The sequence below is a fragment of the Aristolochia californica genome, unplaced genomic scaffold, assembly GCF_029961685.1.
Source record: "Aristolochia californica isolate CCGP_79_NKW_82.1479 unplaced genomic scaffold, dmAriCali1.0.hap1 SCAF_5, whole genome shotgun sequence".
NCBI classification, from domain to species: Eukaryota; Viridiplantae; Streptophyta; class Magnoliopsida; order Piperales; family Aristolochiaceae; genus Aristolochia; species Aristolochia californica.
In genome coordinates this window covers 1,825,151-1,851,022 of record NW_027182214.1, presented here as the reverse complement: position 1 = coordinate 1,851,022, position 25,872 = coordinate 1,825,151, and the positions used below count along the sequence as shown (strand labels likewise).

Below are 25,872 nucleotides of genomic sequence, written 5' to 3'. Positions count from 1 at the left end.
CCGTGGCACTTCATTTCCGCCATGGAGGCTTTGGAAAATTTTCCAGGAGATTTTAGAGATCACCTCACTATTTTCTTGTATTTGGTTTCACACTCCGAGATCTGCAAATTCGGCAGCAGATGTGCTTGCCAAACAGGGAGCATCTCTTCAACATCTTGTTGTTATGGATCTGCTCCCAATCTCTTTGTAATTTTTTGATTTTAATGGATTACATCTTTATCAAAAAAAAAAAAAAATACTTCACTTTATCTCCCACTTTCCCATTACACTTACATTGTGCACTAACCCACCCCTAAATCTTCTGTATCCATTTAAACGTCGGTATTTTTCCTATAAAAATGAACATTTGTTAGAATTAATAAAATATGTCATACATAAAAATTATTATTTTTATTTATTATAGTCAAATATTATTCATAAAAATAATTATCAAATAAAAAAGTATACCCGTTTATTGTAGGTTCTTCAGCTCCATCCGGTAGTTGAGAAGGAGACATTTCACTTTTTTATTTTTCTTTCTATAAAAAACATTTAATTTGTTGTTTTGGATAAGCATAAATGATTATAATCTAAATTATAATCTAAATTACCTAAATTAATTGGGGGTATTGTTTTGGGAGATATAATCATTTATAAATGATTATAAATGATTTAGGGAAAATTACCTAAATTAATTGGGTCACTTGATTTTTTACCTTCCCTTAAGTTTTTTTATTTTAAGTAACCGATATATAATTAATTTAAGTAAAACCATTTTTAAATTTTATCAAATTTTATTTGTAAGAAGTGGTGTCATTTTTGTAAATATATGGAAAAGTCCTACCTTCGAATCTCGCCTCTTCAAACAATGGCATGCTGCGAAGTTACACGCGAGGCCCAATATCCAAGTAGACATGGGTCTAGTCTCTATCAGATGCAAACCGAGGAAATGAACGGATCCGATGGGTTTTGAATGCGTGTACAATACTCGCTGATCTTGAATCATATTTGGCTATTTGCGTCGCTCTTCTGTGCCAATCGGGGCCTCTTCTTCTGCCATTCTTCTTCCTCTTTTCTCTCTTCCGCACAAAAACGAAAAATTCCCTTCCGGAATAAACCCTATTTTTGCCACATTTTCCCTTATGGAGAGGTAAAGAATCAGGCTGGAAACGGAAGGAACCTTCTCGCATTTCCTTATTTTTTTTCCTGTTTTTGTTCTTTTTTATTACCTTGTGTTTTCTTCATTTCCTTGCAAATGATGGTTTCCAGCTTCATTCCCACGAGAAGTCTTCACAATTCATAGTTTCTAACGGTTTAGTTTTCTGAGTTTTGATTTTTGTTGTTTGCATTTTCGTTTTTTTGATGTGGGGTGTCATGGGCTTGGACATCCCGCGTACCGAGAATTTTCTTTACAATTCGAGATTTATGATCACATGTTTTATCGGGGGCATTGTTTTTGGAGCTTCCGTTTTTGGGTTGTACTATGGGTTGCCGTTAACTCCGTTTGGAATCCGGAAGAAGAAGAAGAAGAGGCCTGTGCGAGTTTATATGGACGGTTGCTTCGATATGATGCATTACGGGCATTGTAACGCGCTGCGTCAGGCGCGCGCGCTTGGAGACCAATTGGTCGTTGGAGTCGTTAGTGATGCCGAGATTATCGCCAATAAGGGCCCTCCAGTCACTCCCCTTCACGAGAGGTGGTGTCCTTTTTCTGTGAAATGTAATATTTTTCATTGATGAGTTTGTTTGTTAGAAATGTCGGCATGAAGGCTATTGTGCCCATTGCAGCTATGGCTTCTCAAGTTGTTTTTGCTCGAGACAGAATGAGTAGAGGTTTATATTTGTGCGTTGGAGTAGTATGTTATGCCAAATCATTATGATTTCTTTCTTTTGCTTCTCTAGATGTTATCCGAAATTTTATCCTTGGTATTTCTTCCTTCTCTTTCTTTAGTAGTCACTTAGAATTGTGCCTTATGTAGCTTTATTTTGAAATTCGTATTTGAGATAGTGGTGAGAATTTTATTAAGGCCAAAGGGCTAATAATAAAGAAACGAGCAAATGATCTAGCATGACAGCAATGGGTATACTTTGCATGGACTGTGACTCCAATTGACAGCTTGGGGGCTAGGAAGGTCATAGGCTTCTTCAGAATACCGCTGAAGCTTCCATGAGTCTGTCCTTTCCTTATCATTGAGAAGCTAATAACCTTAGAAGAGTTTCTTTCTAGTATAATCTAGCTGGGGAATTACTGGAGTAAAACATATATTCCTTGAAAAAGAAACTGAAACTCAGAATCTGTAGATACCAAAGAGCCCAAGGGTCTGGGGTCCTCAAAAGGAATAGCTGATAGGGGCAGTAGACTAAGAGACTAGATGAGAGAGAAGGGGGGGGGGGATGGGGGAGCACAGTTGGGGTTTAATTCCTGTTGTGGGAACTGCAATTAACTTGTAGCTCCTTCTGTTCTGTTGGTAAAGTGCTTTCCTCGTTGTGCATACTTGTAGAAAGAAGAGTGTGTTGAGTATGCTTAGTGGTTGAGACCACGGAACTTGATTTTCCTTGAAAAATTCACAATTTTTTTAATTTCCCAATATGCCATGAAATGGTCGCAATTTAGTGTTATAGAGGATTGTGCGTCATTTTAGACAACGACTAAATGAAACATTGTTTGTAGAGTGCTCTAAGGGAAATTTGGAAAATTTTACAGCCTTTTCTCTCTGTATTATTTTTGGAGAGATATCTTTTGTTCAATGTATGTGTGTCTCCTATGGATACATCATGATATTCAATTATTGCTTAGCATACATTTTATCTTGTTATGAAAATTTGTAAAGATTCAAAAAAGTAAAAAAAAAAAAAACCTCAGAATCCATTGGGCATTAATATTAGTTATTAGATACTCTAATGGAGTATTATTTGCAACTTTTTCATATTCAAATGAAAAACTCTATTGTTAAAAATAGTCCTGCATGGATCTAGAATTAGAAAGCTCTTGTGTTTATTATTTGGGAAAGACTATCTAGCTTTGATGCAGCAAGATCCAACTTGAATATGGTATTAAAGTCAGACATCTATTTTTTTGGGCATGATTACTGTGCTGTTTGGTTTGTTCCCTAGTTTGTGTTAGTCATGTCTTAGGTCCGTGTCCATTTGTCTAGGCCTGGTTATGAGGATGGGTGTTGGTGGGGTCCCTCATAGATTAATGTAAAAAAAATCCTATAGTTATTAGTTGAGAAGGTAATCTCCTAACTTTGATTAGTCGTCTTGGAATGAAACTGGACCCAACTTTAACATGGTATCAGATCGAACACTTGTATGTGGGCCTTTGCTTAAAATTGTTCATATATAGGAGCCATAAAGAGGGCTCACATGTGACAAAGAATGTTTAAAACTGGTCTCCCATGGATCCAAGATTAGAAGGAATCTCGTGTTATTAGTTTGGAAAGAGTTTCGTAACTTTGACTAGTCGTCTTGGGATGGAATTGAGCCCAACTTCAACAGTTATTTTTCTAAATTTTTATTAGGGCATGTAGTGATTGAATCACTTGCAGTGACGGGTTTTAAGCTCTTGAGTTTCATTAATAAAGTATTATTTATTGGTACTTCTCATTATATTCCTTAATTTTTTCTAAAATTTGTTTGAAGGTTCTTTCTTACATAGTTTAATGATATTGTGGAAAGCTGAATCTGTACAACAGGAAATATTTACTTTCCTATTTAATGTTTTACTGTACTTAGTGTGCTTGTTTACTTTCCTCACAGTTGTTCTTGTTGTTGTTGTTGCTGCTGCTGTTGTAGTTGTTTTTTTTATTTTTTTTCATTTTTCCACTTTTTATTTCTTAACTTTTTAGTTTATCTACTTTATTTTAGTTTTAAATTTTATTTTCATTTTGATCAATTTTTTCCAGAATGATCATGGTGAATGCTGTAAAGTGGGTGGACGAGGTTATCCCTGATGCTCCCTATGCAATAACTGAAGATTTCATGCACAAACTGTTCAATGAGTATAACATTGACTACATCATTCATGGGGATGATCCTTGTCTTCTTCCTGATGGAACTGATGCGTATGCTCTTGCGAAGAAAGCTGGTCGGTATAAGCAGATCAAGCGCACGGAAGGCGTCTCAAGCACTGACATTGTTGGTATCAATTCTATCTTCATTTAAGTGCAGCAAATTTAGGTTTTTGTTTACAAAAATGTTATGTAACTACATTTATGCCTAATTTGAGGTTTTTTTTGGTCTGTTTTACTGTTTCATTGCATATAATATTGTGCTTACTTTAATATTGGGATTTTATGTGCAATTGTTTTTGGGTTTTGATCATTTTTAAATTCAGAAATCCTCCAAAAATGGGTGGGGTTGGTCTCTTCGTATTGGGGCCCTTAAAATTCTGAAACTAGATGCCTGAGATGGGAAACAAAAATAGGGCCATCTCAGGTCTGACTTGAGAAAAGAATGACTCAGTGAATGTTTGATATACAATTCAGGCTGTCTTGGGTTCGAAATCCAGCCTTGTATATCGGCAATATGGATAACCCTGTAATAAGATGATATTAGCTGGAAAAATGGACTTAAATGCCTTTAGCTGGCACATTTTTTGTGTGATAAGTGTAAGACATAGTTCTTCTGTGTTTCTTATTTGAATAAGTAACCGTAGTTTCCAAAAGATGTTAGAAGCAGCATTTATAAATGACACTTAAGTGGAATCTATGTAGCTTTGAGTCATTCATGCTTGATTGAGTTTTGATGCAATTTAGGGTATTACTTCTGTGCTGCCTTCAATTTTAAGTTGTATTTGGGGAAAAAGAAGTATTATATTGCTGTTGTCTTGACAGTTGCCATTCTTTTTTGGTCAAAAGTCCTACATGAAATGATGATTGGGATTTTGGAAAGTGTTGTTCTTTTAATTATTGATCCTTTAGTAGCATAAGTTGCCTTGATTGGTTTATTTTTAGGGGACTCTTTCTCGTTTTTTGCATTCAGGTTGGGGTATGCTTGGTTCTTGTTGATGTTAAATGTTTCTATTGGAATTAGTGCTCCTTCTCTTCTTAGGTTCTCAAGAAGATTTTTCTCTCAGCCTTTTCTTTTCCTCTTTCCTTCTCTCTTTCCTAACCCCTTTTTACTCTTGTTTCTTTTGAAAAATTGTAGTAAAAGTTCTTTAGGTGGCAAAAATTGCCAGTCGTGTTGGTTGAATGGAGAATAAAATGCTCTATTTAGGTTGATGATAGATTTAAAATTGCCAGTCCTTAACATGTGGGTTTTTGCTCTATGCTCAATCCTATACTTCTCTAATGTAAGGTATTGGGTTCAAGTTTCACTAGGGTTGGGGTGTGTAAACATACACACATACATATGCACCTATATGTACACATTTATCTATTGAAAATTGTAGGAAAAAGAGAGATCACAGAGATTAGGGTTATGGATCCCTCTCTCCCATTTATAACTTAAACAATAATAAAAATTCTGTACATGTCTTTGCACCTCAAATACCCTACATTCTACAAGAAACAACTTGAAAATAAAGTAAGCTGATTGAAATCGAATTATATCTTTCAACACTCTTTCTCAAGTTGAAACATATAGGTTCAGCTTATTACAACATTTGGTTCTCAATTCCCATTTTAAGCATAAAAAGAAAATACATAAAAAATGATCTTCAACAAAAAATGGTCTTACAGAATCGGTGGTCAATGTGGCTTCAAAAATCTTAAAAAAATTGTGGCTTTTATGGTCTTTGGCTTTTGGTTGCTAGTTCTCAATGTGAGACTTTGTTCACCTTCTATCGGCTAGTAGTTGCTTTCCCTGCAAAGAGGGAGAATTCTGAAACAAGGGAAACAAAGAATGGCTTGATTCAGAAAAATTTGGCACGAAGGCATCATCAAACCTTACACAAAAAATTCGATAGAGAAGTGAGCAAGAAACCAGGAGATTGCAGAAATAGAGAGGGCCAATAAAGATCAATTTGAGCATCCTATCTCCCTAGAACACAGATTTGGAAACTAAAACATGTCTAAAAACGAAATTGTGGCTCGTTGGCAGCTATCAGGGCATGAAAAAACAAAACAAAGATAATTTATGTAGATTGGGATCGTTTAAGAGAAGATGGAGTTTTAGGAAGAAGGTCAATATAGAAAAAAAATACGCAGAAAAGATTTGGGGATGAAGGTACTAAGAAAAATTCTTAACATAAGAAGTTAATTGAGGACAAAGAAACATCAAAAGAAACTAATTTGTTCATCTAAATAACTAAACGCCATTATCGCTGAAGGTTGAGCAAATCAACCTATAGATTTTGCTTTGATACCATGTTGAAATTTGCAAGAGAGAAGAGATGGGAGAGATTCGGTTTATGGACCCTTCTCCTATTTATAACTTTTTTTTTGAAATGACCTATTTATAACTTTAGCAATATTAAAAATTATATCCATGTCCTTGCACCCCATAAACTCTAAGAAACTACATTCTATAGAAAACAACTTTCCTAGAAAATGAAGTAAACTAATTAAACTTGAATTATACCTTCCAACAATTTGTATTAATGTATGTATATGTGTGTGCATAAAATATATATCTATATATCTATCTATATATATACGCATATTTTCAATCATTTGAACTGGAAATGGTGTTATCTACATTTTGAGTTGAGGGGATTTTCTCTGTTATTATTAGCTTCTTACTTGATCGTATTAACTTATCTTTTCATTTTTTATTTTTTATTTTTTATTTTTATTTTATTTTATTTTCTTAAGTGATTGAGAATGCACTAAGAGAGGGGAAGGGTACGAAAGCCTCTCCAAAAAGAGGGGATTTTCTCTGTTATTATTAGCTCAAGTTCACAGCTAATAAATCTCAGGAATTTTCTTCTTTCCTCAAATGATGATGATAAATGTTTCAATCTCATCTGCTACTTGATACAGGGCGTATGCTTCTTTGTGTGAGAGAGAGATCAAGTGGGGACACACATAGTCATTCTTCTTTGCAAAGGCAGTTCAGCCATGGTCACAATAACAAATTTGAAGAGGGTGGATCTGGCAGTGGAACTCGTGTATCACATTTTCTACCAACGTCTCGGCGGATTGTACAATTCTCTAATGGGAAGGTAATTTCAAATTTTTTTAGCTGATCCTGTTTACTGGAGAATTGCTTTATCTCATTCAAATTGTTTTCTTGTTGTCATTATATCTGGAATGTTCTATATTTGTAACTATAAAAGCATAAAAAAAAACCTTAAAATTCCTAAAAAGATGAAATAATTAACTATCATGGGACTTCTATCTTGTTACAAAGAAAGTGACTATATAGCATTTCGCCTGTTTTGCAGCATAACTAATTTCCAATACATCCTTAAATTTCTATTTCAATAAAAAGACACTTTAGTTTTGAAACCACCTTCTCCTCTTGTGTTGCACAACCAATGTAGAGGTCTGTTCCCTGAAGAAGAGCGAAGGGAACCTCCCTAGGGGAAACTCCCCTTCCCCTTGTAATTAAGTGCAGGGAGGAGGGAATGCCCCATCTCTTCCCTAAATAATTTTCATGCCAAGAAGAGTAGGCAGGTCCATTCTCCTTATCTCTTCCTGCTCATGTGGGGAGTGGAGCGGAAAGGAGCATTCTCCCTCTCTCTATGAACAGGTGAGTGGGTTGAAGAATACACCCTTCCCCTCCCTCAGTTTGTTTAGGGCTTACTTTCCCCTATTTAGCATGGGAAAGATGGGAGTGGGAGGGGTGTGTTGTGCCCTCTTATTCTAGTTGCACTTGTAGAAATGGTGAGGCAGGTAACTCAAAACAAAAGGTGAGGTGGGTGGGAAACTATAAATAGGAGGCTGTCAATTTGGTGTTATGCTATATGTAGTATTGCTAAACATGTTAGGACGTGCTAACAGTAAAGTTGTGTTTTTCTATTAATGTTTAATTTGAAGGCCACATTTGCAATCATAGTATAGTATGAATATAGCCTGTTTTGCTGAAGGCCATATTTGGGAATTGCCCTTGCTTTAATTTTTGTAACTACCCTTTATTGAAGTAGTTCAGCAAAATCATGCCTGGAATGTTACGAAAGGACGTTACCTACAAGGACTGATAGGGAAAGAATGCCTGACCATAATAATTTTGTTGATCTTTACTGACATCCTTGTACATTGATGGTCTTTATTGTACAAAATCCTATTTGTCAATAGGTAGAGAAATCAACAATGATTATAAAAATTGTGTAAGATGGTGAATATAAAGTCATATTTGTAAGGACTGTAGTGGGGGACTATTAGCTTCTGACATGAGCTCACCTCCTTTCTCCCTTCTCCTTTTTGCAAGATTTCTCAACCTAGCTTCCATCTTGTCCAAACATGTAAGAGTGCCATTTTTTGGATGTCTACATATGTGGTCTTGGTTTTCTTTTCTTGTATTTACTTGCTGGTCTAGCAGTTGCAAAATTTCTCTAAATCCTTTTCCTGTCTAAACTTGTAGATCAAGATTTATATTTTAATTGGTATAACTCGGACCCTGAATGGGCAACGATAGATGCGGTTGGCCACTCCAGTGGCATTCTTGTCATGTGGAACCCTAACTCAGTTGAAGCCATTTCCACAAAATCCGCTCTTTTCTCTCTTTGTATCCGTTTCGTGATAGGACCTTGGGAACTCACCGGGCCCTAGCGGGCATATACGGTCCAACACGTCATGGCAACCGAGTCGAATTTTGGGATGAATTACTCTAGCAAGTCCAATCTTGGGATGTGCCTTGGCTGCTCGCTGGGGATTTCAATGCCACCCTCCGATGCTCTGAAACCCTCCCCCCACCCCCCGCCAAAAGAATTTCCTCCACTATGAGAGCTTTCTCGGATTTCATCTCCAATCTTGAACTCCTCGAAATCCCCCTGTTTGAAGAAAAATTCACATGGTCCAACAGACAAAACCCCCCATCCTATCCAAGTTGGACCGATTTCTGGCAAATAATGATTGGCCCCATCTCTTTCCTAGCACTTTGAGTCAAGTCCTCAACAAAGTTGGCTCTGACCACTGGCCAATCCAAATCAACACTCACCCCCCAAATTGGGGACACTCTCCTTTCCGTTTCGAAAAGTCCTGGATACTTCGTGATTCATTTGCTCCCCAAGTGAAAGACTGGTGGCAAGATCTTAACCACCACCTAAATCTAGGATGATCCTTCCCTCTCAAGCTCAAAGCCCTAAAGAGTAAGATTCGTACATGGGCTCGAAGCCTTTGTGTTGCTGCTGCATCTGGGAAAGATTTTGTCCGACGCCGCATGTTTGAGCTTGATCTCCTCGAAGAACAAAGGTCACTTTCGTCCCTTGAATTTATTTTCCGAAATCATTTAAATTGTGATCTTACAAATCTCCTAAAGACGGAAATCACTCACTGGAAACAACGAGCCAGATTCTGTTGGCTGACCGATGGGGATGGAAATACCAAATTCTTTCATGCCATTGCCTTAGCCCGTCGAAGAGCTAATCGTATTTCCTCTATTCGCAATGAAGACGAGGAGATCACGGATAGCATCTCCATTGCTAATGTTCTTGTGAAGCTTTTTTTAGATCTATATACAGAGGAGTCATTCGACCGTCCTATTCTTAATCAACTTGAGTTTAAACGTATCTCTGCCTCAGAAGCTGAAGTATTGGAGTGTCCTTTCTCTCTTGAGGAAATTGACGTGGCTGCTCTTGGCCTGCCAAAGGATCGAACCCCTGACCCAGACGAGTTCAATGGTGAATTTTATCACAATTCTTGGGGGACAATCAGAAATGATGTCCGTGCTTTTGTCAATAACTTCCATCAAGTTGGGCATCACCCACATTCCAAAAAAAGCCAACTTAGCCCTCCCCCAAGATTTCAGACCTATCAGTCTTACCTCCAGTGCATACAAAATCTTAGGCCGTATTCTTTCCAATCGCCTAAGAGCCGTCCTCCCCTGTGTTATTAACCCATGTCAAAGTGCCTTTATCCAAGGCCGCAATATCCTGGACTTAGCAATGGCAACCCACGAATTACTTGACTCCTTCAAAAAATCAAGTCAACCAAGAGTTGTCCTCAAACTTGATTTCGAAAAAGCCTTTGACCGAGTTAACTAAAAGTTGATTGACCACCTTTTTGGTGAAATGGGTTTCGACACCCGGTGGAGATTCTGGATGAGAAACTGTATTTCCACTGCATCTTATTCTGTTCTTATTAATGATAGGCCTCGTGGGTACTTCAATGGAACTAGGGGAATTAGACAGGGAGACCCACTGTCACCATTCATCTTCACCCTTATTGGCGAACATTTGTCAGCCATGGTTCGACTAACTAAAAGATCGGGATGGCTCAGCCCCATATCCCCAGATCCTGCTCAAGACATCACCCTCCTATAATATGCGGATGACACTATCTTCTTCTGTGAAGGCTCTTTGAAACAAATTCTTTACATTAAAGACTTGCTCAATTTATTTGAAATCTCATTCGGTCAGAAAGTCAGTTGGTCAAAGTCATCTATTACTGGTTTTAACATTGAACCCCACCTATTAACTCAATGGCCAGCTACCTTGGATGTAAAACTGAGATGACTTGGGCCTTCCCCTGACCCCTAGATTACCCTCCAATTGCTCCTGGCACCCTGTTATTGAGCGCCTAGAGGGTCGCTTGGCGTCTTGGAGAGGAAAATTCCTCTCTAAAGCTGGTAAGTTGTTAAGCACCTAGCCAATACATCCCAAAAGACTGGCCTGTTAGGAGCGGAAAACATAGGTACTTAACCCCAGGACCATAACTGTACACTCCACCTTCGCGAGCCGGCGTCCACGGCAGCTTAACACTCAACGACGGGTGCCGGGTCAAGATCCCATAATCCCATACGGCGACCACGTTCGGGGCTCGTGACACCCGCGCCGGGGAACTCCCCTTGGGGATTCGAACTCGCGACATGGGAGCCTGCTCTGATACCAAATGTTAAGCACCTAGCCAATACATCCCAAAAGACTGGCCTGTTAGGAGCGGAAGACATAGATACTTAACCCTAGGACCATAACATAAGTTGGTTCTCATAAAATCCTGCCTTCATGGAATCCCTATCTACTTTTTGTCTATGTTCCGGTGCCCCGCCTCTGTTAGAGATAGAATTGAGCTCATCAAAAGAAGATTTCTTTGGGGAGGACCAAATGGTGAGAAAAAATATCACTCGGTAAAATGGGAAGAGGTCTGCAAGCCAAACTTCCTTGTCGGACTGGGTATCCGAGACACTGCTACTACAAATTCTGCTCTTCTCCTTAAATGGATCTGGAAATTCAATATTTTCCTTGATCTAATTTGGAGAGCTCTAGTTGCTGCCAAAGCTAACAAATTTTTGGGTTGGTAGACTGAGGGGGGAAGTTACTACCGTTTGTCTCCAGCTTGGAAAAAAATAGTTTTGCTAATCCCAGATTTCAAGAAACTTGTTAAGTGCTACATTGGCAATGGGACCTCCACAAAATTTTGGTCCGATTGGTGGACAGGCCAATCCAGCCTCTCTTTTTTTTTTTTTGAAGATGTATTATTAAAACGAAAGAGAATTACAAAATTTGAGGGAGTACGTCCCTTACAACCAGTGATTGTAGGGTAGCTCCCTGCCTGGCAAGCACATCAGCCGCCGAATTTGTGGATCTCGGAATGTGAGACCAAATACAAGGAATAATTGAGGTAATATCTAAAATTTCTTTAAATGTATCCCAATGCCTCCATGGAGGAGAAGATGCATTCTCACATTAACCTATCACCACTTTGGAGTCACCTTCAATGTGGAGACTGGCCAATCCAGCCTCAACATTAGCTATGAGTCTATCTCTATCCTGGCTAGAAATATTAATGCATCTATCTCAAATCTCTGGTCTGGAATAGGGGGCTGAAATTTGAACCTCAGAAGAGACCTCTCGGATTTTGTAGCCATTCTGGCATCTAATCTCCTCTCGAGCATCTCCACAGCCAAACCCAAATTTAATCCTAATACTTTGATGTGGACACCTTGTACAAAAGGTACTTTCTCAACTGCTTCAACCTACAATATCCTCAGTAACCCCACCTCAAATCAGCCAAATCGCCTAGCGGCCTCCGCCTGGAACCTCCTTGCCCTGCCTCGCGCAAATTTTTTTATTTGGAGCGCCTGCAGAAATAAAATCCTCACATCAGATTCCTTCATCCGGCAGTAACCACCGTCCCTGATTATTATTGCCCTTTTTGCCAGAATGCCCCAGAAACGGCCAATCACATACTTTTATCCTGCTATTATGCCCATACTATTTGGACCAACCCTTAAAATAAAACTGGGTTCCAATACTGCACTTCACAAAATCTCCCATCCACTATCCTCTCAATCACGGATGCTAGTCTCCTAAAGCTTGGAAAAATGTTTTCTCTCCTGCTGCATTGGGCACATTATATGGGGATTATGGAAAGAAAGAAACAAGAGAAAATTCGAATTTAAATCTTCCTCCATTGAAATTTTGTCTGATAACATTACGGGCCAAGTTTCTATCTGGCTCCTGACCCGAAAAGAATTCAGAAACCTCAGCAGTTCCAATCTTAGAGGAAATTGGCAACTGGTTGTTGGGCTGTCTTAGCCTTCCCGCCCCCCGATCATGGCTACCTGGCCCCCCCACCAACATGCCACTTCAAACTAAACTTTGATGGAAGCGCTCTTGGCTGCCCAGGTTTTGCGGGTTATGGAGGGGTCATTCACGATGCAAACGGTTATCTCCTTTGCGGGCCCTCTTGGAATCTTCTACTCCACAATTGCAAAACTCTCTGGCTTGCTGAACGGAATCAAAGTTTTCACTAGCTGGCTTGCGGGCCCCCTTTGCATCGAAGGGGACTCAAAGATTGTCATTGACTTGTGTGCAAAATCTATTAGACCTCCATGGCGCCATTGGGATATGTATTCAGAAATCTCTAATTTAATTTCTTCTTTAAATTGTAATTGAAAGCACATGCCTCGCTCTGCCAATCATTTGGCAGACATTCAGGCTAAGACAGGTATTTCACTCCAACACCTTGTTGTGGAGGCAGGTCCTCCTAGCTAGGTTTGTTGTACTCTTCACTTTCTTTAATAGTTTATACACCTCATTTAAAAAAAAAAAAAAAATATTTGTATTTTAATTGAACTTTTTCTCCCCCTATTAGCTGGTTTTGCTATGATGGTTGCTAACTTTACCTATGCACTCAAGCACATGGTTGCACAGGGGATTTAGGCGTGCAAGCAATTCTTTTTTCCATGTAGAGGTTCTTTCAAAATCCTGAAATAACTCAGAGAACAAACATATATATTTTTCAAATGATTATGAAATTAATGATTAGTAGTATCTGTCTTTCTGTTTCTTATGGTGAGCACAAACATTTGTATATAATCGACCTTGGACTAGGATCTTATATGTATTTAATTTGATTAATGTCTGGGATTAAAGGGTTCCATTTGGATGCCAGTTCCATGTTGCAAGAGAATGAGCAATCTGGTTGCTCATGTGATATCAGTTGATCTACATAACTCTTGCATCTCCTTGTAGAATTACTCTTCAAGTTGTAGCTAGTGTTGAGGAAATACAACTTTGACTGAAGGAGAAGATTGAGGGTTGCATGTTTTTGGTTTCAGGGGCCAGGTCCAGATGCTCGCATTATTTATATAGCTGGGGCATTTGATCTTTTTCATGCCGGACATGTAGAGGTATGTCTGCTTTGTTCAAATGCTCACAATGAGTTCTGAGTGAATGGTCTTAAGTTGCTGACACAGTGGGATATATTATTTGGTGTCTTACCATATTATTTTGGTTAGTTCTACTTCATATACATAAAAAAGAGGAAGGGAGAGATGGAAAGTTTTTTCTCATTTCTTATTTTGTAGTTGATGATGTCAAATGTTATTAATGCCTTTTTTATTTATTTTTGAGTAAGGTGATAATTTATTGAAGAGAAGAACAAAATACAAACCAGAAATAAAAGGAGCACTCCCTTTACAACAAGGGATTGGAGGGAGGCTCCATTTTTGGCAAGAGAATCAGCAAAGAAGTTTGCTAATCTCGGGATATGCATCCAAAAACATTGAAAAATGGAGATAATGTCCAAAATTTTATGTAGTACATTCCAGTGGCGCCATGAGGGGGTTGAGTTGGCTGAATACCAGCTGATGACAACCTGTGAGTCATCTTCAATTATAAGAGGCCCACTGAGGTTGTCTTTAAAGAGCGAGAGGCCTTGAAGGAGGGCTAAAAGCTTGGCTTCAGTGGAGTCGGCAATACCCATTTGTCCAGAGAAGGTGATGAGGGAGCGGCCATCAACGTCACGAATGGCCCCACCATACTCGGCAATGCCCGGATTACCTCGAGCCCTGTTGTCAAAATTCAACTTCAGGATTCCAAAAGGAGGAGGGGACTGGGCTTGGTTGATTGGCGAACGGCTGTGATGGGCATGTTAGCAATGACAGCCCAATTGAGGTGCAAAGATGAACCGATTGTGCTGAATTCTTTCCTTGTGTGTAGCCAGGCTGACACCTGTCCAACAGTGTTGCTAGCCACAATCTCAGGACTGCAAGCCTTGAAGTTGAAGCGCCTATTGTTCCTCTCCTTCCAAATGCCCCAAGGGATATGACCAATGACAAAAGAAAGGAGGATCCTACCCAGGGTGGGAAAGGAGGAGCCGGTGGAGACTTTGCATGCGCTGAGGAGACAATTGGACAGGCAGAGTTGGATTCAAATACGGTTAAAGATGTTGGTCTAGACTGACCAAGTGAATTGGTAGTGAAGGAGAAGGTGGCTGGTAGTTTATTCGGCTTTGTTGCAGAGGGGACAGAGGATGGAGGGGGAGGTATTACCATGCTTGTGAAGGTTGATAGCTGTGAGGATTCTGTCCTTGATGGCACACCAGAGAAAAAAAATTATCTTGAGAGGGGCGGCAATTCTCCAAATGAAAGTCATCTCACGAGGATTGTCAGAAGTAGACCAGCCATTAATGAGATAGTAAGCGGATGTCACAGAGAAAACACCATTTGTTTCAAGGCACCAATGGATCTTGTCATTAGCATTTGGCTGAATATGGATGTTCTGCAACTGTCAGGAATAGTGAGGAGGCAATATTGGTCTCTGAATCATTTAAGCCTCGAAGGAGATGGAGATTCCAGCATTCTGGAGGAGACGAGAGCTGATGGGAGGAGGGGGCAAAAGACGAGCAAAGAGGTCCTGGATCACACACACCACCAGTCAGTTCAAAATTTCAGGCTGTTACCATTCCCGACGAAGAAACAAATCCCTTTCTGAAAGAAGCCAAGAAGGGGAAAAAAAGCTCGCCAAAGGGGGGGAGAGGTTTGACGCCTACCCCTAGAAGTCCACCACTTAGTCCCATTTAAGGTTGGCAGCGATCATTGGTCTCCAGATGGCATTTGGACAAACATTGAATTTCCAGAACCATTTCGGGATAAAATCTTTGTTCATACAATGAGTGAGTTGAATGCCCTCTATCTTTGGGTTTGCAGATATCACTCCAATTGACTAAGTGATACTTGAAATGATCGTCAACACCGTGCCATAGGAATCTTTGCTTTAGGCCATCAATTTTTTTTGCAAATGGCCATCGGACAATGGAGGAAGGACAAATAATAGTTTGGGATCCCAGCAAGGCAAAAGTTAATGAGGATTAGTCTCCCCACTTTGGAGAGCAATCTTCCTCTCCAAGTTGCAAGCCGCCATTCAAGTCCTTCCAGCACGGGATCCCAATGGTGGTTGTGGGGTCTGCCATCAAAGAGAGGTAATCCCAGATAAGATGTGGGTAAGGAGCTGATTTCACAATTCAGGTATGTGGCCATGGAATGGAGCAGCGAAGATTCAATGTGATAACCGATGAGAGTGTTCTTTCGTTAATTGATTTTCTGGCCAGAGGTGAGTTCAAAGAGACCGAGTTGCGCCTTGAGGTGTTTGACTCGTTCCATTGTGCCAACTCCAAAGATAATGGTATCATCAGCGAATTGAAGCAACGGAATGTTGAAGGCTGGCTGGGATGCAACGGGTGCAAGCCTCTGGAGGTCACAGGCAGTGTAGATCAGAGTTGAGAGGTATTCGGCCACAGTGTTGAATAAAAGGGAGGACAATAGGTCCCCTTGCCGAATGCCTCTGGAGCTCTTGAAGTAACTGCAAGTAGTACCATTGAGTAAGATAAAGAAGGATGAGGAGGAGATACAACTTCTAATCCAGAAGCGCCATTTGTCTCCAAATCCCATCCTGTTGAGGAGGCCATTGTATAAGTACATTTTAATTCGCCTGGTTGAAGGCTTTCTCTAGGTTGATTTTGAGGGCAATCCGGTGTTCCCCAGCAGTCTTGAAGTGGTTGAGGATCTCATGAGTGGCCATGGCAGTGTCTAGGATAGATCTTCCTTTGATAAAAGCACATTGGCCATGGTGAATTATCAATGGTAGCGTAGCTTTAAGATGGTGAGAGAGGATGCTGACAATAATTTTATAAGTACTAGAGATAAGGCTGATAGGTCTGTAATCAGTTGGGTGTTCAGCCGAATCTTTCTTGGGGATCAAGGTAATAAAGGTAGCACCCAAGCTTTTGAAAGAAAGGGACCAGGCGCACAATCCATGGGCATGCCTAGAGTGGCACTCTCAATTTCCAAGGTGGAGAATGGAAGCTCCAAGAGGCCAGCAATGGTGTTTGAGATAGTAGGGAATTGGAGATTACGGAGTTTGGGGCAACAAGGCCAATCATCTCTGTAAATTTCTGCAAAGAATGTCAAGAAACAAGTTAGTAATAACAGTGCGGTTGGAGGTGACCTTGTCATTTAGGCATAGGGATGTGATACGATTCGTTCTTCGCCTAAGACGCCATAGCGTGAAAAAACATAGTATTGCTATCTCCTTTTGAGAGCCATTTGAAACGGGCTCTCTGTTTCCAATGGATGCTTTCAAGGTGAGCGAGGGCGAGTAAGAGATTGGAGTGAAAGGCGAGTATTGAATTTGGATGAGGAGAGAGGCCTTTCATCTTTTTCAATCTTATCTAATTTGGCAATTTTGGCAATAACATCAGCTTGGCAGAGATAGAAGAGACATGACGGGAAGCAACTAGTTCTTTAATTGTCCTTTCAAAGCTTTAAGTTTCAATGGTAGCCGCCATCCATGATCAAAAGTGTTTGAAAGAAGATTCCATTGATTGGAGAAATAGTTCTGGAATTCATCGTCAAGCAACCAGGTATTCTCAAAATGGAATGGTTTGGGACCCCACTGTCCCTTCTTGATGTCAAACAGTATTGGCCAGTGGTCGGAGCAGATACGATTGAGGACTTTGATATGTATTGAGCCATTTGTCATTAGCTAGAAATCGATTGAGTTTAGATAGGATGATTCAGCTCTGCTGGCTATTGGACCATGTTAAGTTCTTCCCCGATAAAGGAATCTCTTCAAGCTCACATCCCCCAATAAAATCCGCAAAGTTTCGCATTAAGGAACAAATTCCGGAGCAGGGGGGAGACTTGTCATTACAAAAACGAATTGTGTTAAAAGTCATCTGTGAAGAGCCAAACCGTCTGCCAAAGTTGGATAAGGCCGATAATTCCTCCGAGAAGAACCTGCGTTCACGGTATCGATTTGGACCATAAACTCCAGCCAGACTCCAAACACAATTAGAGGAGAGATCTTGAACTTTGAGAGCAATTGAATAGGTTTCGATGTAGTCCTCCAAGATGTCAACGTGATCGATGTTCCAAAGGGTCAAAATTCCACCAGATTGGCCAATAGCATTAAGAGAACACCAGGCGAGAGTAGAACAATTTCAAAGTTCATGCACAAGACGATCATCTACACTCTGAAGTTTGGATTCTTGAAGGAAAATGATGGAAACTTTTGAAGATGTAAGAAGATCACAGACGACAACTTTTTTCCTAGGGTTCCCAATTCCACATAAATTCCAAGAAATAATGATCATTGATTTCCTGAAGGTTTGTGGACCCTTGGGGTGGAAGTTCAATCAGTAGGAGGGTTGTGTGAGATTGCACCCATGATTTCTGCTAACCGCATCATCTAAATCCAGGATTCTTCATCATATTTGTGATGCTCGAATAGAAGTTCGGCAACCAATTTCCTGGAGTTTTCATTCAGGGGTGGAAAGATAAGTCGGCTAGTGACCGAGTCAGTGGGGTATTGGGTTGGATAGCTGGATTCACCGTGTAGGATCCTTTGGCCAAGGGCACGACCTTTTCTTTGATAGGTAGCAAGGAGGGGTGGGGAGTTGAATTCTGGAATGAGTTTAGTAGGTTGGGGGGGGGGTTGTGTGTGGTGGTGGTGGTGCTCTTTCTCGGATGCAGGTAGAAGTGGTGGATTCGGTGTCAGAAGAGGGGTCAATTAGCTGGTCCAGCAAAAGAGGAGGTGAAGGAAGGGAGGTCATTCCAAAACCGGGGGTGGCAGGTAGGCTGAGTGGCTTGCAAAAACAATTAGTATTGGGGTGAGCTTAATGTGGAAAAAGCAGGGGTGGAAGTATTGGGCATATTCTGCCAGGTGTAAAGGGAATCACTAGAAGGAATGTGGGGGTATTGCATTATTTGGTTAAGAAGGTGACAACTCAAGAGGAGAATTGGGGTGTGAGAAGGACAATGCGAATCAGAATGTTGATTGCTGCAGGTTGACAGAGCAGTAGGTGCAAAGTTAGGTTGACTTGGCAGGTTCTTGGGGTTGGAGACGTGGTCAGTGGATGACTGGAAAAAGGAGGGGGACAACTCTGTGTAGGGTAGTTGAGGGTCACGGGCTTCTTCAGTGTTAAAATTGTAAAGGGGCTGGGCTGTCAGGATGGGGTCAGGACTGTCGGTAATCGGATTGGTGGGCGTTGATGGGGTTGTAGGGTGTTTGAAATTTGAATTCTCGATGGCGGGATTTGGGTCGTTGGTCTCAGGATGTTGGTTTAGTGTGGTGGGTGAATCGGTAATGGGTTGAATCCTGGCGTCATGGCCAAACACAACCGAGCAACTCAATTGAGAGATCTTGGTGGCGGTGCAATAGTAGTGGCACAATGGAATGGCATGAGGTCCTCAAAGGTGATCCGTATCTAGAAAATGGTATCGCCAACCGAGATTTTGAGGAGTCTGGATCCGTAGAGGGGGTTGTTGGGGATGATGAAAATTCTTGCCATATCAAGTCTCGATTTCATGGAGGTGGTGGGGCAAGAGATGATAGTGATCCAAAGACTTTGGCTATTAAGGTGAAGGTGTGATTGGTGCAATAATTCCCCTAGGTGTCCCCAAACACTGTCCATTGGCCAAAAATATTGTTGGGTCGAGACGTAATCCAACCAGTGAGGCTGGTGATTTCTGTAGTATGAAGGGGAAGTTGTAGGGCTTTCAATTTGTCCTCGGGGGTGAGAAAGTAGAAGAGCCAGTCATTGTTTCTCAGAAAGGAGAAGGTTAGGGTATAGTTGAGTTCTAGACGACTAGTAAACCATTGGGCAAGGAAGGAAATGGAGGTGCAGTGTTTGGTGACGATGGCAACAATGGAAAGTGAAAATGCTCTTTCGCCATTGTCCCAAAGGTATGTGGGAATGGAAACAGTATAGGTATCAGGGGAGTTGTGCGAAGCCAAATTTGGAATTGGGGGTAAAGGTGGAAATGGGGATTCAGTTGGAATGGTGCTGATAAGGATAACTTGTCGGGTTGGAGCGGTGTTGGTGGTGGTGAGTGGTGTTGTTGGATTTTGTTGTCTAGTTGCAGGGGTGTAAGAGTGGTGGGAAGAGTGAGGAGGGTGGTGGTGTGGTGGTTGTGGAAGAACATGAGTGAAAGTTTGAGGATTTCAACTTTGAAGGAGATCCAACCATCCTTAGTTTTTTTTTTTTCCTGAAATGTAGAGCCTTGCCATGATCATCTTATCGTGGCATTGGGTGATCTTGCACTCAGTCACCTCATGGTATTGGAATACCGAGATGTAGAAGGTGGTTTGATCAGTCCAGAGCTCCCGAGTTCTTATGCCGGATTGCCAGCCACTGTGACTAGATCGAAGCATTGAACGAAGCTGGCTGTAGCAATGGTTGATATGGTGATGAAGGGGCTTCTTGATGCTGGCCTGACTTGTTATCCGTATGGCATTGTTGGTTCGGTGGAAGGTGAAAGAGGTGCTCCCTGATCGATAGGTATGTTGTTGTTGTTGTTGTTGGCTAGGGGAGGAAGGACGTCGCTGATGTCTCCTTGATTGGACGATCTCCCATTTTTTATTGTCTTGGTTAAGAGGGGGTTGTGGTGGTGGTTGGTTGAAGTTCGGGACGTCGGAACATTTGACATGAATCAAAGGATCAGCCAGGTCCTTAGTTCAGATCTCCTTACCTTTTCATTGCTCGAAGGCAGCTGGAATCTCCCTGGGTTGCTCTACCCTACGATTGGATGGGCGGTGAGGGGTGGAGAGGCCGTTCCTTAGTCTTGGTCTTCTGCTCCATCTTTTTTACGTTGCCTCCCTCCCTCTCTCTCTCTCTCTCTCTCTCTCTCACACACACTCTCTCTCTCACAATCTCACTCTTTTGCTCACCATCTCGTTTTGTCACTTTCTTTAAAAAGAGTGTCGGAAGCTTATTAGGGTTTAGGGTTTCTAAACCCTATTAATGTCATTAACTGTTAGTTTTTTCCTTGAGTTGACAGTGGATTAGGGAATCTGTAGTCAGTTTCTTAACCATTACTGTTTTGATGTATTATAGATACTGAAGCTTGCTCGAGGGCTTGGAGATTTCCTCCTTGTTGGAATTCATACTGATCAAACAGTCAGGTTATAACTTTCTTTTCCATATGGGTTTTAGTGTGCATTCATATGAAATTTTATGGTCCAGAACTTGCTACTCATTAGATGGATTTACATTATGATTAAGCTCAACGTTAGACCTCTTAATATTGCTGTAAATATGTTTTAACTGTTTACTTGCATGCTCCTATATGTCTATAAATGAGATAGTGCTTGTCATATTTAGCCTTTTTCTGTTGTTAAGGGATAACTCCCCCTTTTTTCTCTGGTTTTCTTAATAAAATCATCTTTCATAAAAAAAATAAATATATATTTAGCCTTTTCTTTTTCATGAAAAGTAGATTTTTTTTGTTGAAAAACTAAGTGAATGAAGTTCTTAAAAAAAAAAAAAAACTAAAAGGAAAGCAAAAGAGAAAAGGAGAAAATTAGATCCAAAGCTGGGATCAAGCCCAAAATGCATCATAAGTTGGTGAGGAGAGGGGCTGCCTGCAACAGGGCTTTTTTGTCTTTTTCTTTTTTGTGAAAACACTAAATGTAAAAATAAACATACATGATACCCCAATAAAGGGACATACAAGCCACAAAAATGTTATAACCGTTGAGTGGGAATATTTTCACATTTATGTGTTAAGAAGTGTTTTTGGTTTATAATGTTGAGCAATAGGCCTCCCAAATAGCTTGTCATTTTAAGATGGAACTGGACCCAACCTAACAATGATATTTAGTCCAGCATGTGCTTTGTTGAGTGTGTGGTCTGTGTGTGTTATCCATGTCTCAAATCCATTATGAGTAAGCCTATATAGACATGAGGGGGACTGTTGACTGGGAATGGTCCTACATTTAGTATTTGACATGAATAGTATCGAAGTTTATGAAAGAATTTGCAGCAATTTTATAAAGAATTGTTTTACCTTTCTGTATCTGTTTTGGGTCTCTTGGCTTGCTCATGTAATCCCATGTCTATTGGTGTCTATAGATTTGAGGTCATCATTTGTAAGGGCAGCTATTTCTTATTATCTATAACTCTTAAGGAATAAATGATGGATATAGTCCATGTGAGACTATCTGAAAGGGTATCATTTACCTAATTCTCTTCTCAAGGTTTGTTTTAAGGCTGTGTTGGTCATTCAAATTATTACTTATAATATTCAAGATGTGTCATGTTATCATTTATCCATCAACGTAACTTCCGTTTCTATGAGAATTGTTTGTATTGAGACCTTATTTGTCATTTCCACAGTGCTAATAGAGGGGCACACCGCCCAATCATGAATCTTCACGAGAGAAGCTTGAGTGTTTTGGCTTGCCGGTATGTTGATGAAGTTATAATTGGTGCTCCTTGGGTGGTGTCCAAAGATGTGGTTAGTTTCTTTTCCTTGGTTATGGGAGCTGGTGTTTTTGTTTTTTATATTTTTTTTCTTTTCAGAATGAGCTCTTCTCTCTTTTTAAGACAGCTTTGATGTGAGATATTGATATATTATATCAATATTAGAGAGAAATGGGGAGTGAATCTTGAATGTAAAGCTCATCTGAAATGACTACCTCATGAATCTGGCAAGTCCTCGAACAAATAGAAATGTGGTAAAGTAATAGAGGGATTGTGATGTATCAAAGTGGCAGCTTGTACTCGAAAAATCCCTGCTCCCCCAAGATTGTGCATTTCATTTGGTCTACAACTAAAGAAAGAATTTTGACCATTGATCAGCTGTGCTAAGGAGATAAGCAACTTGAAATTTAGCGATGAGGAGAATGTGATTGTTGTCAATCTTTTAATGCATTGCTGGTTCTTCCTTTGATATCTGGAGTGCTTTGCTGCACAATTCTGCATCTGCTGCTTTTAATCCTCTTTACCAGACGTGCTATGTTCAATTTCTTTTTTCAGCCTTTTCTGACAAAAGGCAAGATCCCTTGCCATGCAATTTTTCCTGCAGTTGTTGGGGCCATTTGGAAGGAAAGAAATAGCAAGAGTTTTATTAGTTATTTGCAGCAGTCAAAGGAGGAATCTTTGAAGAGGTTTCATTTATTGTTTTGTTATGGGCTCACCAAGTCCCAGAAGTTACCAGCTTAATCATTGCACAAACCTAATGGACCTTAGTTGCTTCAATTATCTTTAGAAATTAGATCCTCATCTGTAGTGCCCTACTTCGGCGTAACTTTGACAATGGCTGTAGAGGGCCAGGGGGTGGGGGTTGCGGATTGGGGGTTGAAGGGGATGGTGTCTCGTTGGAAACAGTCTGATTCGTCTGGTTTATTTGTTTTCTCTGCTCGCTGTCTCCAAAGTACTTGGTTTTCTTTTGCAAGAATTTAGGTTAACAATGTGATAGGTTATAATGTAATTATTTTTCTAGCCCCTGATTGTTGAAGATCATTTCGGTATAGTTGTTAGTTGGTTTTATAAGCAATTCCTTCCTTGGGGGCTTCTAATATCTTCATGAGATTGAGGACTTAATTTATGATGGACTCAATACTCTTCACGGCAACAATCATATAGCTGATTTCTTGGTGCAGTAAAGTGTCTTCAATGGCACCATCTGTTTTTTTTTTCCTCTTCACTTTCATTGGATATATCATCATATCCTTAGTCAATTTTCATGCATTGCACTCTTGCCTCACAATAGAAAGTAGCTTTTTGGTGCATGAGAGATCAAAGTGAATTTCCTGTTACATTCTATGGTAAGTGTATTTATATATTGAGGAGAGTTCGTAGTGATCTGAGCCATTAATTATGAGGAATAGCACCAAAGAATGATGACAAGTGAAATCCAAGCACCATGAACTATTTATTTGGTGGAAGCTGTTTTTATGAACCATTGAATTAACTCAGATCATGAGCTCTTACCATATCGAAGTAGGTTTCTTTTAAATGCATCATCATCTCTATTATTTATGGGTTAGTTTTCATGTACATTGTAAAAGTTTGTCTAATATCCGAGCTAGATATGGCTTTTTATGAAACTTAAAGTAATTGAAACTTGAGTTTGGACTAGGAAAAATCAACTTGGCCGGTCTGATAATTTTGAGTTTAACCAGTGGTAATTGATCATAGGAGATTCATCATGAAAGTTGCAGGAATTCAAGACTCGAGTGTCTTAGACAACTGACTTAGTTTTGAAGCTTGAACGTCATACTCTAATCAATGCAATGACTATTGCTTGCACATAATTGCATATACTGTGGTAAAATAGAAGCATGATCTTGTTGATTTGATTTTGAGATCATGTTCTGTGCAATAAGTTGCTTAAAATTTTTGGCTGCTCTACCGATGTTTCTTAGTGGTATATTACTTTTAGCTATCTAGTATTGCTTTTCTGTCGTGTCAGCCATGCACATTACTGAATCATATGTGGTTAAATTGACTGGTTGGCGTTGCCGCATTCCTGAATATTGCAGATTACTACCTTTAACATCTCACTAGTTGTACATGGAATGGTTGCAGAAAATGACTTTAGACAGGTGTGATTGTCCTTTCAGTACTCATTTGCTAGTGTTGGATGGTGACTTCTCTTTCACTAATGGGATATGCCAACTTTCTGGTCATGTATGGAATGATCTCTGACTTGTCTTTCAGGGTAAAGTCAACCCATATGCTGTTCCAATGGAAATGGGTATCTATGAGCAATTAGAAAGCCCTTTGGATATAACTACTACAACAATCATCAAAAGAATTGTAGCCAATCATGAAGCATATCAGGTTCTTTCTGTTTACAGAGAATTTCTATTGCTGTTGTTATATCTTTGGATTGTATCTTTTCCAACTCTTGCATTGTCAAATTAAGTCTAGTAGACTTGGAATTCTCCATGCGCAGCTTCCATTTAACTTACATCACCAGCTGTTGGTAATTGTAGATATAGAAATATTTCATAGTAAATTCGATCCGTAGCTCACTTGTTATACCATTTGCATGTGTCATCCATAATAGCTGCTGATGATTGAGGCTTGTGTTGAGTCAATGTTGCTGGACAAACGAGGAAATCCAAGAAATTTATGTTAATTACTTCTCAATCTTTGAGTGCTTGCCAATATCTGTTTAATAACCAAAATTTGATCTGTCATAGTGACACCTGGTTTCTTTTGCTTCCTGTAGCATGCCCCGGGACAGCCTCATAGTTAGACTGGATGACAAAAACCATATTCTCCAAATAACCATTTTTTTTTTCTGTTTCATCTAATGTGGGTTGGAGAACAACTATTCCATTGAATGCATCATCTCCCACAAATTTTGGCATCGTAACTAGTTTTCTGCAGTTTGATTCTTAATGGGATTATTTTTTGTATCAATATTACTCATTCATAGTAAACAGTTGTGTGATAATGGTAGCTCATTCGTCCAGTTGATCATTATTGTATTTCAAGAAAAAAGGATATCAAAGCAACATTTACGTTATTATCAAATTTTGTAGTGCTATGTTTCCATCTCTGAAGATTTTTTTTTTTTTTATTTGCAGAAACGGAATGAAAAAAAAGGGGACAGTGAAAGGGAGTATTACGAGGGGAAAACATTTATTGCTGGTGACTGATCTCTGTAGGTTTTTCAGCTAACTCCTTATACTGGGTAGTAAGTCGCATTTTGGATTTTTTCCTTGGAGATGGCCATTCACGACGGCAGCGAGCAGTTGATGCTTCAAAAGCGGTTACATATCATGCCTCTTTCTGTCTCCATGGGATGAGAAAACCAACCCTATGCTAATTCTTGGCCACTACACAGATCAATAGTTTCATAGCTCCAAAGTTCTTTGACTGCTCATTTCCCCCCATAATCTCTGTAACGTAGCTGTTTTTTTTGGTTTCTTGGCATTTTTTGCGTTGTACTTGGAGCTTGAGCCCTCTTACATGGAGAGCCAGTTCTCTTTAATTTTATATCAAAAGAGCACACAGATATGGATGAGCTTCTGTACTAACGGAAAGTTGACTCTTCACCTTGAAATTTCTGTTCATGCCAGGAACCCAATTTGACCCAAAACCCCAGGTTCGGGTTTCGGGTTTTACCCTGCAAGTCGGAGATGGGGTGGGAGGAAAAACATTGGATTTTTGGTTGATTATGTTGGGTTTTCCCAAATTGATCTGGAGGGACACGATGGGATATGAAATATTAATATGTAAATATCATATTTTAAGGGCCTTTATATGACTTAGAAGAGCAAATTAGATTTTAATAGAAGGGGTGGCATAATCTACTTATCCTATATCA

General features: G+C 39.9%; 1 protein-coding gene across 1 annotated transcript; it reads left to right on the top strand.

Moving 5' to 3' along the window:
• The first annotated feature begins 1,031 nt into the window (after nt 1-1,031).
• On the top strand, nt 1,032-25,754 carry LOC137965703 (ethanolamine-phosphate cytidylyltransferase-like). Its single transcript, XM_068812017.1, has 9 exons — nt 1,032-1,676; nt 3,885-4,120; nt 6,903-7,084; nt 13,585-13,656; nt 20,643-20,710; nt 21,924-22,044; nt 24,074-24,136; nt 24,252-24,374; nt 25,130-25,754. The coding sequence occupies exons 1-9, from the start codon at nt 1,342-1,344 to the stop codon at nt 25,199-25,201; spliced, it is 1,272 nt and encodes a 423-aa protein (XP_068668118.1). The 5' UTR covers nt 1,032-1,341; the 3' UTR covers nt 25,202-25,754.
• Nucleotides 25,755-25,872: the final 118 nt, after the last annotated feature.

What these genes read in the sequence shown, in the direction of transcription:
- LOC137965703 (XM_068812017.1), top strand. Translation starts at nt 1,342, where the DNA reads ATGTGGGGTGTCATGGGCTTGGACATCCCGCGTACCGAGAATTTTCTT. An exon ending in GTCACTCCCCTTCACGAGAG is followed by an intron (nt 1,677 to 3,884) that starts GTGGTGTCCTTT and finishes AATTTTTTCCAG; the next exon opens with AATGATCATGGTGAATGCTG. An exon ending in CAGAAAATGACTTTAGACAG is followed by an intron (nt 24,137 to 24,251) that starts GTGTGATTGTCC and finishes CTTGTCTTTCAG; the next exon opens with GGTAAAGTCAACCCATATGC.